Source organism: Aythya marila, assembly GCF_965140915.1.
Source record: "Aythya marila genome assembly, chromosome: 2".
Lineage (NCBI taxonomy): Eukaryota > Metazoa > Chordata > Aves > Anseriformes > Anatidae > Aythya > Aythya marila.
Window position 1 is genome coordinate 134,951,965 of NC_139043.1, and position 14,536 is coordinate 134,966,500.

The 14,536-nt window shown below is 36.1% G+C and overlaps 1 protein-coding gene across 4 annotated transcripts in view; it reads left to right on the forward strand.

Annotated features, from left to right (window-relative positions):
• Window positions 1-14,536, forward strand: part of VPS13B (vacuolar protein sorting 13 homolog B) — a 460,107-nt gene that overhangs the window by 237,617 nt on the left and 207,954 nt on the right. For all 4 annotated transcript variants that reach the window (XM_082753129.1, XM_082753131.1, XM_082753130.1 and 1 more), the window contains exons 24-25: window positions 2,702-2,922; window positions 7,764-7,970. In XM_082753129.1, coding sequence (XP_082609255.1) covers window positions 2,702-2,922; window positions 7,764-7,970 — 428 coding nt within the window. The remainder of the gene's footprint in view (window positions 1-2,701; window positions 2,923-7,763; window positions 7,971-14,536) is intronic.

Sequence of the window (14,536 nt, forward strand, 5' to 3'; positions counted from 1 at the left end):
AAAATTGTCTGGTGATCAGGTCAGTCAACTGCCAAAGATCTGGAAGTGGCATTTCGATTTTTAAGAAGTTATCAAAACAGTTGATCTTCATGAATGCACTTTCAAGTCTTTCAAACAGAAGTGATCTCTAGAGAAAGTAAAAAATAAGTATTTATGACAGCTGTAGGTCAGGAACTAACCAGAATCTTCAACCGTACTAGGAGTCTTTCGTGTGTATCATTTATGTTCTTGCCATTAAGCGAAGAGGTGAGCTCTGGTTCCACTGAAGGCAATGTAAGTTTTACTTTTAATATTTTAGTATAAAAGAATCTCAGCAATTAGATGATGAAACATGGATGGTAAGGTTAGAAATGTAGAGAAAACATCTGCGAAGTGTGGCACTGGCCTTTTTCCATCCTTTATTCCTACTAATAAATGAGTTTTGATGTAAGACCTATAAACACTGTTGCTTTTAATGGTTAGCACTTTGAGGTGCTGAAATATTTTCATAAAACCAGTCTCCAAATGAATGCATGTAAGCAATTATTATTTTTTAAGCAAATAAAGCAAACTTAAGTACAACCACAAAACAAGCCTTTATTAGGTGGACAGTTCTGGTATACTGTTAGAATGTCACATGGTGTATATGGAGCTGAGAAAGAGGAAATTGATGAAAATAGGGGGGATTTTATAGTTGTAAAATTGTCATATAGGTTCTGTAGTATTTGTTCAACAGCATACTGTGGTTTCTGTATGTGCAACAAAATTTGATCGGTATTTTTCTTCTAAGGTAGATACTGTATGCAGTGTAGAATAGTTTGCATCTCTCTTTAGAAGTTCTTCCTAATCCCTGAAATTTAAGCAATGTTAATTTAATGTGGTGGTCACAGGGAAAAAAAAAATCATGCATAGTAATTAGAAACATGTCGTTAGAGTTGACTTTGCATTTGAATTTTTTCCATCTATTGCAATTAATATTTTGTATTTCTTGGCTGACTAAACTTGGAAAAAATACAGATTGCTAACTACTTTTAAATTTATAATCTGAAACCTTTCCAAAATATTTTCAAGTTACTTTGGCTGAGCTGAAATCTTCAGTATGTCATAGCTGAAAAATAAACTACTGAATTTTTTAGTTCTTTCTTGGGATGAGATACACACGCTTCCCTGATACATATTCCTGACCATATATACCCAGTACATGTGAATGACTCAGTAGAACTCTTACTAAAATAATAGAAGAAGGCATTTGGGTCCATTTTTATTTTTTTCTAAACTTTTCTAAAATGTCTTTAATTAATGGGAGTTAACACTTAACTAGTAGTATTTCTCAACAATGTGATTTCTCAGCAGGACAGTGTTGACCGTACGACACAAAAGGCAGCAAGCTGACTGTCTGTATATTGTTTAAATTCTCGAGTCCAAGTTATCTATTGCTTTATGAGACCCTTAGGATCCATTCCAGTGTACATCTGCATTTTTCTGCTATCTGTTCTGATTCTTAAGACTGGCGTCCATGCTTCTGGGTTGTCGGATGAATTTGGACTCTTCTTACCACTGTGATTCCAAGCCATGAGTTGTGAAAAAATTAAACACCATACCAAATGTGCTTCTGAATTTTGATATAGGAAGGAGTACTTTATCCTTTTTTTTCCTCCAAATGAGTGTGCTCTGTACAAAGATGAATTTTTCTGTCCTGAATGAGATTTACGGATGATCACAAGCATGCTATGCTTGGATGCAAGACTGCATATAGCAACCTTTATGTGACTTTTACTTGGGGCTGATGCCTTCCCTTGGTGGATTGAAGGCTCATACTCTGTCATTGAAGTGGGGACAAAAAGGCCTAACTTCCTCAGCGGAAAATCAGATAAATGGAATAATGAAACTTTGTTTAGAGGGAAAATAATATTCTGAAGTAATTGTTATCCTCGTGTATTTCTAAAGAGGAAAAAAAACCACATTTGTATATTGCAAGTGAAATGAGAATCACCCACTTATCTTTCCTTGTCTTATTTTCCCCACTTCTGTAGAGCATTCTTTGGTTCACGGTCTCTTGCAGACCTCAAATTCTTTCACTGGGAAAGAGAGAAGTTGGACACTCCTTCCGTTTTGATCATCTGTTTTCTCAGTTCTTCAGGTAGTTCCTTTCATCTCTGACTGGTAGAGCCAGAGATTTTCTCTCACTAAAAAGAGTTCCTGTAGGCCTTTTGAAGACTGACCCAAATAATTCTGTCTCTGGTCCTGCTTTGGAGAATTTTCCTGTCTGTTTTTTTTTCCCCATCTACTGACAATCTAAAGAAAACCATAATGTTTCTCTGATACAATCAAACTGGTTGTACCAAAGCTGTGTTGTTGGGCTCTGCCAATTGCTTATTCTTGGTAAAGGTTCATGATAGGATGCCAGGCACTTCTCTGGGTAGCCTCCCTTCTAAATATCGGAAATGAGTGCTCAGTGTATGTCTGTAGTAATTTGTTTTTACAAAATACATCATTCTGTTTCTGGGGCAAGAAAGGGAAGCGGTGGCAAGAGCACTGAATTCTGTTTTTGAGGTTTGGGGATTAATTTAATGTTCATTGACAGCAATTGCTGAATTCAAAGTGTTTTCTAAGGCCTTAACTGAGTTTTGAGAAAATCATACCCCAGTGTTTATGATGCAAATATTTAATTGTTTTCTCTCTCTCTCTTTTTTTTTTTTTTTTTTTTTTTTTAAACTATTAGGTGATGCCTTTCCATGGACTATTAGTCTGCATCATTTCAGTATGTATACTCTTCTGGGACAACAGATGACACTTAATTTAGTGGAGCCAATGGGCTGTACTTCTACTTTAGCTGTTACTTCACAGAAATTGCTTGCTTCGGGGCCAGAATCCAGACACTCATTTGTTGTCTGCCTCCATGTTGACCTTGAGTCTCTTGAAATAAAATGCTCGAACCCCCAGGTTGGTACATTTAATTGATTTATGAAAGGAAATTAAAAATAACTCGATTTAAGTACAATTGTTCTGCATTTGGTTGAAGAAGTTCTCTTCTGTCTTAATTTTTTTTTAACTGGGCCATCAAGATCAAGGTGCTTAGATTAAGATTTGCTTTGAAGCTCTCTCAAGTTTTGTAATTTAAACTCTTCTCAAAATGTAATAGCTACAATATAAATGCATCTTTTGGCTGATGGAATGAAATGAATTGCAGATGTACCATTAAATGCTATAGTGCTTTTCTGCTGTCACTGTGGGTTCATATATTGAAATAGTTTAATGTAATTTTTTACCATATTCTCATAGAACTAGCATTTCTTTGAACATAACATGTTTTTAGGCAAACAATTATATCCTTTTGTAAGGAAAAAACACATGAATGTCTGAAAATAAGTTACCACCTCGTGTATGTTTATTTAAATTCAAAGAGGTCGTTAAATTTTCAGAAAATGCTCCTTGTATTTTACTGAGTTGCATCAAGTTTACTGTAGTCAACATAGTGTAGGTTTTCTTCGCAAAATTTTGAGTAATTTTTACTGTAAATTGAGTAACACTTTAATGACAGTTGCGATGTATGAACAGTGGTGTTGGCAGTAACACTCACGTTAATGAGAATTGCAAATACGCTTATGTCTGAGTAGGGCTCTGCATCCATTTATTATCTGCTCTAAAGTGTTACACACAAGTAGAAGTTTTTCAAAGGACAGCAAAGACAAAATGGTCTGTTTAGTGATTTATTTAATAGACAGAAGGAAAAAGAACACAAAGTATTATCATTTTGATCTGAAATGCAGTACATAATGCTTATAAAGTTGTATAGACTTATGGCCTAAGACTGAGAATGCTAAAGCTATGATGGCGGGTATAATTTTAATGTTGTCCTTTGTGTATACTCATTACAGTGTGCTTCTCAGACACGTGTTATTTTTCCCTTGCCTCGTTCTGTGTTCTATGAATGAAAAAAGTTTTTTAAACTATATGTTTACTTTATCGTCAATATTTGTTCTCCTGCCCCATTCACTGACTTCCATCCAACTTATTTCTGACTCACTTGATTCATGCCATTGTCTTCTCCACTAGTTGGGCTCAAATTGAGGGTTGGTTAAAATGAGATTGCACACCAGATGTGGTAAATTTGAAATGGAGAAACTTAAACGAGGTCTTCTTAGGCTTTTAAATCTGTATGACAAGTGTGTTTGCACATATAAAAGGTTGTCACTGTGTTATGAATGTGTAAATAAGAAAGGACAGAATTATGATTTTGCTGAAAACTGTACTTTTTACATGTCAAGATTTCCTGAAGTCTTTACTTTGCAACTTCATAGTATTTCCATAATGTTTAATGTATTAATATTAAATAATTTCACAGACTATGGAAACCTGCCTTATCCTATGTTAATAAAACTGTACAGATTTCACATTGCAGCTATTTAGAGAATTTGTAAATATATTCAGATGTTTATGTATCAAAATAGTTTGCTCTCTTTGACTTGAATGTACTTAGTGAAATTCCAGCAAATTCTGATCAACTATGATTTTTTTAATCTCCAAAATTATTACTCATTGTTAATAATAATTAATTATTTATATAAAATTTACAAGCTGAAAGATGTTGTTTTAATTGGAAGTTTTACCTAAATTTATGTTACAAATGAAGGAAAAAGAAAATAAGGAAAATACATTTTCAAGATCTCCAGACAAAATTTGCTCAAATAATTTGTTTTGCAAACTGTAGGAAAATATTTGCTATAAGAAAAATACAAATTGTAAGTTCCATAAAAATCATAATAATTATGAGTGTTGTGAATTGTTAAAATTAAGTTGCATGCTGGAATATCAGACCAAATAGACTAAATGTTGTTGTCTTAAATGATGTTCTTCTATATTATGACATTGTTCATTTATTGAAGTTTTATAATGACCAAAAAGACGTGGACAAATTGTAAGAATTCAGTGAAGGTTTTTGAGCAATTCTTTCTCCCTGCTTTATTTATGCAAAAGGTGAAAGAAAATGAGTCCTCTTTAACCAGATGTTCAAGAACAGAAGATGTAAAATACAATTACATAAACAGCGTTTGATATTTATAAACTCACCCTAGGGTAACTATGAAATTTGATTCTTTAGAATGACAGGCTATAATTTGTCTGCAGATGACAGCCTTAAATTAGGTGATACCTGGTGAATTTGTTAAATGGTAGCAAAGGTGAAGTATTTTACTGTTTGACTATTATGATTTAACGTGAAACCATGTTCTGATGGTTGTGTCACTGTAAAGTCAATAGATACTCTCTGTGTGCAAAGTTGTCAGGATATTGCCTTTTGTTGTATTGTTCTCAATTTTGTAGTAATGTGTTTTAAGTATAAAATACTGTAACATATTGAAATTCACAGATTTTGCCAAGTTGCCAGTGGGGTCTTACTGAGTTATGTGTGGTTTTGCTGCAAAGGGATTGGAAGCAGTGAGAGAGGGAAACATTTCTTAACAAATACTGGCAGAGTTATTCCTATTTTTGTCATACAATTTTTCTTTTCTTGAATAGGGAGTACTAAACATAATTATATGTTTACTGTTGTGCTCCAAAATACTTCTAAAACAAAAAGACTGTACGCTTACATTAGCTCTTCTGATATTATGAGGAATGGCTTTCAAAACTTGAAGAAATTTAACCAACAAGATTAGCAGAAATCCTTCAATTTTAATGAGTAACAACCACTGGGGTAAAATTAAGAGTATTAAAAAAATAATCAAAGACAGCTTCAGCTCTTAATGTGAGAGGTGGGTTTTTTTTGTTTGTTTTTGTTTGTTTGTTGTTTGTTTTTTAACATATCTTTTTCTTCAAAGAGGTATGGTAGCGTGGCTTTTATGTAGTTTCTATTTTTTAAATGATCTCTGTGAAAATCATCTCCTTCTAATCAAACTGTGCCTTTTTTCTTAGTGAACTTGTTGCTTTGTCTCTGGTTTCAGATGATAAAGTTCATTAGGTTCACACTTACTGGCTCATGGGTTGCTGGCAACAGTCTGAAAGGTGACCATAGCTGTCTGAAATAGCCACTCTTTCAGAGTAGATGCAAGAATTGCAGCCTCAGAAATTTTTAAAAATCTCTCTGAAAATATAAATAATTATTAGCTTTAATGATGTAATCCCAAGAAGGTCTAAACTCTGTTCAGACAGAGTTCAGACTAAACTCTGTTTATTACTGTTGTAATCCCAAGAAGGTCTAAACTCTGGATTATATGATGACAAACCTCTTCAGGCTGTACAGTAGCGTGCATGTAAACAGAAAAGTTGCATCATTTCTTCCTTTATGTCATTTTGGGGCTTTATGAACAGTAGCATAATTAAATTTCTGGAAGCCCTGCTTCCTCAGGAGAAGCATAGCTTAAATTATCCTTTCGTCTCTTGACCAATAAATATTTTGAGGGAGGGGAGGCTGCAAGCATGTATGATTTGGATGTGTGCCTGTATCCTATTAATTTTCTAGAGATTGTTTTGCCAGCGAAGTGTCAACACCAGTTAATATTATATTACTCAATCAATCAGATGGACATTATTAGTTGATCTTCCTGAGTTACATGGAAGAAACTCAGGAAAACTTGGAAATTTGTGAATAGCAATTTAAAGGCTACCACTGCATATCAAAGTGCTACAGACATTAAACCTTTTAAAGTGAAGCTAAAAGAAGTTTGTTTTTATTTTATAAGTGAAAACAGCCACCATTATTGTTTGTCTATAGATTGCACCATGTATGAAGATTTAAAAAATAAAAATAAAAAAGTGCTCAGAAGTTTATCTCCTGTAAGGAAAAATTCTGTCAAAAGTGTGTATGACCTGCTCAGTGTAAGCCTTGAAACTTCAAAAGAAAATCCAAGATGAACTAAGAAGGTTTTTATAAAATTCCAGCACTTCACCTCTTAAGAAAGGACTGTAGCATGTTCTTTGAGACTTCATCACACACTCTCACGCACAAAATCAAGTACTGTTTTATATCAAATGTAGATTGACAGCAGTGTTTTCCTGCATCTGTTCTGCCCACATAAGAAGCCAGCTTCATAGAGTAGATGTGTCCTGAGGCTTAAAGTTCTTATAAATATGAGAATTTCCATTTTTTATAATGGCAAGTTGGGTATGGTATCCAGCTGTGGATCTGCTTATATATTGTTTGCAGTTTTCCCTGAGCTTGTTTTATACAGTATATTGCAGTATGTTGTCATACAAATTCCGTGATTAATGCTTATTTACAAAAACTTATGTAAATATCTTAGAACTGAGTCAAACAATGTGCAAGTTAAACAGTGTGTTTTCTGAATATTGGAATGACATATGCCAGGAGACTGTTGAGTTTAATAATGATAACACAGATAAACATAGAACAGTTTCATGTGCTGCATGGGATCATTATTTTAATGCTATTTAAATGAACAAATTTGGTGTTGCTATTATTTCGTAAAGTTTATATGTTTGTGTTTTTCTAGAGGCAGTATCTATACATATGAAGTATGCCACAAATTACCTTTGTTTAATTGTTAAAATTTATGTTAGTAAAAGTTTTACAAGCTTGGATTATTGGCTGTACTTTTATGAACTACATACTGGATTATTAGACAAAGAACAGATTATTTTTATCAAAATCACTATACTGTGACTGCTGCTAATTATTTTAGTTGCAATGTAGTTGCTTATCAGAACGTTATAAATTCTGAGGATTTCAGTTCTATGTTTTTAAGTCTCACTGGAGGACTTCGATTTTGATCATCTTCTTCCACCTCATTAAGAAATGCTTCCTTAATTTTTTTCTTTTCTTTCAGGTGCAGCTTTTGTATGAACTGGCTGAGATTACAAGTAAAGTTTGGAATAAAATTCAGAGGAAAGGAATTCTGTATCAGTCTTCTGTTTATCCTGAAACCATGACAGGACCTGCTCCTCCTAGCTCTCCAGTTAAAAGTAGTGTTGGTACTGCTCCACCAGATACCAGCACATACAGCCCTTCAGCTGACATTGGGACCACTACAGAGGTAAGTCTTAAAAAAAAATGTCACACGAATACTGATTCGTGGAGTTCAGTCAAGTACAAATGAAAAGAATCAATAAAGAGCAGTGGTGTCCGTATGGAAAGTAGCTTTGCTCCTGATCAACTAATAAAGATACATCATTACTCTTTGGTGTAGGAAAAAAAAAATGGTTGCAGTGTTTCTTCTATTTCTTTCATTTGTCTGGATTGTTTCTCTTTGAATTGAATGAATATTAACTCTTCTAAGAAAATTATGGTTAGTATTTTCAGGTCAAGAAGCATAAGGTATTTTTCAAGTCCAGAATTATTAGAATAGTAACTGGTATTTTTGAAGTACCTGTGGTACCTGTGCTGCATGTGAGTCATTCCAAATAGCTTCAGGCAGTCAGCCTGTCGTATTGAAGCCAGTCAAAATGAAGACTGAGACATTGCAGAGCTGCTGCATGTAGTCTCTATTGACGAGCCAGAAGAGGTACCAGGATGTGGAGACTCCCAAGGCTGGCATTGCAGGTTACCCAGTTGTGCGCTCATGCCAGATCCATTCAGGCACTGTTATCCTCCATCCATCAGCTACTTCGGGAGCTCTGCTTCTTCCAATGTCCCAGCTGTCCCATGTCTCAGGGGTGTTTTGTAACTTTGTCACATGAGGATTTTGGTATGCAGCTTCAAATATGAGAAAGATTGGCTGCTTGTTTTTATCTATTTCTGCTTCCTTAATTTGTAGCACTGCGTAACTGCTTGGAGCAAACTGGTACCTGATCTTAATCTCTGTGTGTGCCTAAGACTAAAATGTTATTTTGAGGCATGGGAAGGACTTTTGCTTCTTTCCCATGCGAAGAAAAGAAGGCTGATTCTTCCTGTCAGCATAAGTACGTTGTTAAATGTCATCCATGACCATCATTAGCTCACCAGCTAGCTGATGCATTAGAATGGTGGGTCACAAGAACCTATGCATCTGAATAGGCCAAGTATTTGTGATTTTCTTAGTGCCCCTCACAGGCTTACTAGTTACATTGATTAGTTGGCCTTGTTTGTGCTTCATCAGGGACCTGTAAATGCATAAGATGAGATGAAGGTACACCAATATTTTATAATATGGATGCAATGCTCAATTCTTTCCTTTCTCAGGATAACCACAGTGATTTAGGGGTACCTGGAAGTTCTGAGACAGTCAAATACTTGGCAGTTTGAATGCTAACTGCAATTCCATAGTTTAACAACATTGGACCAGGATTGCTTTGACCCTATATGTAGCTTGTATTAATTCCAGGTCTTGGAGAGAATAAAACGGTGATTGCTGGTGCTTACTATAACATATGCATGACATGTATGCACATACGTACACACAAGTAATTCATTAAAGGGTGTTAGAGATTAAGCTTTAGTTCTTCAGTCATTTCGCTAAAATATTAATTTCTAATTTCTTTCTGTGTGCATGTGATCTCTGTTGCAAAAATCTTGCTATGGATACAAAATTGAAGGAAAGCAATAACAGTAAGAAAACAGTAAGTCCACAAAAGTAGAATTTTTTCACCTACTAACATCAACTTCCTTTTACATTAAAACCAAAACCCACCAGCTTTATAAATAACAATTTGTTTTTGACCCTCTATATAGACAGCAGTATTTAGAGTACATACTGTACTTAAAGAATTACTTGAAACTGATTCAGTAATTGTTTTAATCCATATGTTACCAAGATTATTTTGGCAACGTGGGTTTAAGTTCAGCATTCACATCCTACTACTTGCAAAATACTGTTCATCATTTATTTCATTTTCTTCCTATTCTCAACAAATATCGTGCTCTAGCTAAATAAATTTTCTCCTGATCTAAGTGAAGTTTGGTGAAGTAGCTAACAGAGCAATAGTAAAATTTGTGTTCAGCCTTTTCCACTCTGAAGGTAGGATCAGCATCTCAGTCTTGTTAGAAAAGAAAGTTGTATTGAAACACTTGGCATTAATATTGGATTTTTTTCACAATAGGGGACTTAGAGTTGACACAGCGCTTTACAACCAAGATTTGAAAATTGCTTTGAAAGGAATGTATCTTTATGCTAGACAATATAAATAAATTTAAAAGATTGATTATGCTTGGAGGATATTATTATTTAAGGTATGAAGGAAGAAAAAAGATGGAAACAGGAGAAAATCTTTGTGTGAAGCCACATAGATCATATGTCTGAAAGACTGATAGAGGACTTAAGCTCCTGTCCATCTCCATTCAAAGCTCTCAACCCAAGGTGTTCCGTCTGTGGCCAGAATAGGAAGGCAATCCAGAAGAAAGAGCAGGCACAAGAGATATGCAAATACACTGGCAGAAAAACATACTGAGGCAGGTGTCATTTGCTTAGTGGAGGCAGTGAGGTGGGAGAACATACACGTTTGCACTCCAAGAGTTGCAGGCAACTGCTCAGTGTCCAAGTGGAGATCAGGAGTGAGTGATGTTTCTCACTATTGGGACCAGCAATATTTAAAATCTTTGTTGGTGACATGAACAGTGAAATTGAGTGTACCCTCAGCAAGTTTGCTGATATCACCAAGCCGTGTGGTGTGGTCAACACGCTGAAGGGAATGGCTGCCATCCAGAGGGACCTGGACAGGCCTGAAAGGTGGGCCTGTGTGAACCTCATGAGGTTCAACAAGGCCAGGTGCGAGGTCATGCATCTGAGCCAGGGCAATCCCAAGCACAAATACAGGCTGGGCAGAGAGTGGATTGAGAGCAGCCCTGAGGAGGAGGACCTGGGTGTGTTGGTTGATGAGAACCTCAACATGAGCCAGCAATGTGTGCTTGCAGCCCAGAAAGCCAGCCATATCCTGGGCTGCATCAAAAGCAGTGTGGCCAGCATGGCGAGGGAGATGATTGTCCCCCTCAGCTCTGCTCTCATGAGACCTCCCCTAGAGTACTGCACAACATTCAGCAGTAGAGCAAGTCCAGAGGAGGGCCGTGAAAATGATCTGAGGGCTGGAGCAGCTCTCTTATAAGTACAGGCTGAGGGAGTTGGGTTTATCCAGCCTGGAGAAGAAAAGGCTCCAGACAGACCTCACTGCAGCCTTCCAGTACCTAAAAGGAGCCTACAGGAAAGCTGGAGAGGGGCTCTTTGTCAGGGACTGCAGTGATAGGACAAGAGGAAATGGCTTTAAACTTAAAAGAGTTTAAAGATTTAGATTAGGTGTTAGGAAGAAAATCTTTACTCAAAGGGTGGTATGGCACTGGCACAGGTTGCCCAGAGAAGCTGTGTCTGCCCCATACCTGGAAGTGTTCAAGGCCAGGCTGGATGGGACTTTGAGCTGTCATATGGAATGATTTTGACTTTGAGCAACCTGGTCGGGTGGGAGGTGTCCCTACCTAAGACAGGGGTTTGGAATTAGATGGGCTTTAATGTTCCTACCAACCCAAACTATTCTTAGAATCATAGAATCAGTGATATGTAGCTAGATATGTGAGGTTGTTTGAAGTTCTTTTACAGAAATGCAAAATGAAAATTCGAAGGCTAAATTTGGTATTGTCAGGAAAGGATTCATGAAGTTATTTAAGCATAGAAGGGTAATGTTTTTGGCCCAGCAGTTCATGAGAATCTTAATCCATTTCTGGTTCACTGGGTGGGAATATTAAGTGTATTGTGATTAAGTTGAAAACCATATGTAGGGCATGCAAGGATTTACATTTACAATAAAAAAAAAGAGAAAGGAGAAGGTTTAGAAATACTGTGATTGAAAAAAAAAAAAAAAAAAAAAAAGATTTGGAGAGAATCCGTGGCATGGAAAGTCAAGTAAGGGTTTAAATTCCTGTGACACTGGTAGCAACAAAAATGCTTTATTTGAATTTGTGGGTGCTATTAGCATTTATAAATTCTCCCTTGATATGGGTCTTGTGATCACTTGAAAGAAGTTATTGATGAAAGTTAGTTTTGCACAGTGAAACAAAAATAAATCTCAAAGCATTCTGAAGGTATGAAATGATCTTTCGTGGATCATCTTCTGAAAAGTAGCTAACATTGTTCCTGAGACTGTGCACAGTCCTGATGTCTGTGAGTTGTGTAGTTCTGCTGGGGGTAGGAAAGGGAAGGAGGGAGGAGAAACACACTTGGCCAACCAGCGAGAAATAATAAAAGGAACCATACTGTCTTCTCACAGTTCTAATGGACTATTTTAGACAATATAAATTAAATAATGGGTAACATAATGGTTGGCAGTATTTCTGCAACACATTTTCTTCTGCAGTTGGTGGCTGTCTCTGAACTTATTCAACATATTTCCTAGTATCAAAGTACAAGCTAGATTTTCATTAGTGACATGGTTGCTGTGCAGTTCTTTGAGGTAAGGATTGTTGAAAATTAAAGAAATGCATTGAAAAATAAGCTAAGGAATATTCTCCCTCATTCTTTTTAACCAGTGAAAGCCATTTGTCTTTTGAGAGTAATTACTTAGTTTCCTTGTTTCCTTTTGCTAATTCAATTACAGTCACCATACCTTGCTGTACGTAGTGTGATCATGAAATTCTAATTCCTTATTTGAAGAGGGTAGGATAAGAAGATGAGAGAGGGAGAACCTGGTCTCTTCTGCTACATCCAGCTGCTACTTTGGACTATTTTATTCTACTGAAAACCTTAGGGATAGTCTCTGTATAGACTTTATTTGAAAAAAGGTAACTTTCTTTGTATGTTCAAGTATGCATGGTCTCCTATTATAGAAGTAAAGGTGCATCTGAGAGGTATCTGTACAGAGAGGAAGTGTTGTCCAGCAATTCCTCTGCCCCAGCAGTAGTCAAAGTAAGCCAATAGGCCTTGCAGGCAAGAAATTGAGACAGATTTTTTTGATTGTTTTGTCTCCTGTGAAGTACAGCAGCTAGTTCTACCTGTCAACTTGCCTAATGGGCTACAGATGTCAGTCTGCTATACCATGCTATTTCTAGTTAGGCCAAGGTTTTCTTGTGGGTCTGGTGTAAAAGCATAGTCCTTCACAGTCTGTCTACATATGTATCATTGCATATGACAGCTATTTTAGAAATAAGATTTTATCTGGAGACCCCATTTGTTCATAAGAGCGTAATTCATGAAATCCAATCAAGTATTTTAAAACTCAATTGCATTATGTTGTTGAGAGATCCCTCAGTTGAGAGCTGAGTATTTTTCAGAGTGCCTTCTGGAAGAAATAATTTGAATTTCAAGAAAGTGTAAAAGAAGGGTGGGGGGAGTAACCAATACTTATCAGCTCCATATATATCATGGAGTACTCTTCAGTACTTCTAAGTGTCTTCAAGTACTCTTCAGACTGGTACAGAAAATCTGAGCCATGGAGAGGGATTGCTGTTTGAAGAGGAGAAGGCAGAAGTTATCTTTAATACCTCAAAGAAATAGTGACTATAGGAACTGGGATGTCAGGAAAGTTAACCAACTGAGAATACGTCATACTGCATGGAAGCAGAGGATGAATGAATTCCATCAAGGGATCAATAAGTGCACACAAGGCAGTTAAATACTGGCACTCACTGGCCAGGAGACCTAACACCAACAAAACCTTGCTTGATCACTGCCTTGATACTGGCAGGTCTGAAGACAGCTTGCAAATACTCTGAGAAATAGAAGAATATTTTTCTTTTAACCTCCATTTAAATACCATGTACTTCAGTTCTTCACATTCTCTAAAATGACATTGTTGATTACCGATGGAGGCGTATTGTGGTCTTCGGAAATTTGAAGGTACTTTATATCAGCTTAAAGTTACAAGCAATGTGGTCCTTGTTGTTTGAACTGGAAGATACCATCCTATGTTTGTCAGTTATAACTTGTATTCAGCCTACTGTAACACTCGGATTTTTCATGAAAGAAACGGAGGGGGTGATATATCAAAATGGAGTGCATCAGCCACAGTTTAAGCTTTGCAGCTATTTTTATAGCCATTATTGCCGACTAACAGCAACAAAGCATATGGAGTAATTAAACAGTAATATATTCATCTACAGGTTTGGCTTAGGGACATTTTCCAAGAATTTGGGAAATCTCGTTTGTGTTTTGTTTATCAGAGTTTTTATTTTGTTTACATGTTCCTACAGTTTTTAATATTGAAATTTTGCAATCTGTCAAACAAAAATAATTCACTACAATAGGTATATTTTTTTTTTAACTTCAGAGGTTTTGCAGTTAATGTATTATTTTGTTCTGTGGGAGACATGATTTCTTTTAAAAGCTTCTTTCAGCTGCAGTGGACTTGCTATAAAAGAGTAAGAAGAAAGCAAACTCTCACAACTGTTTGTATTAAACAGTAAAAGAAGTAATTTGTTTATATGGTCCCTGGATTATTTATATTTTAAACTGTGTATAATTCTTCCCATGCTGACAGGTTGATAGGGAATACTGCAGTCCAGTGCAGATAAAGCTACCTAGCTTACTGAATTTTAGTCTGGGTGGTGGTAAGACATGAGAGGCTTATAAGTACTGAAGGGATGGAAACAGTTAATCATTTTTACCATCCCTCCTTTGGAACAGCAAGAGCAAAGGTAGTACAGACTACAACAGGCCACTTGTTACTGTTTACTTAAGTACAAACAGTGGTAGAAGTGTTTAGTCCT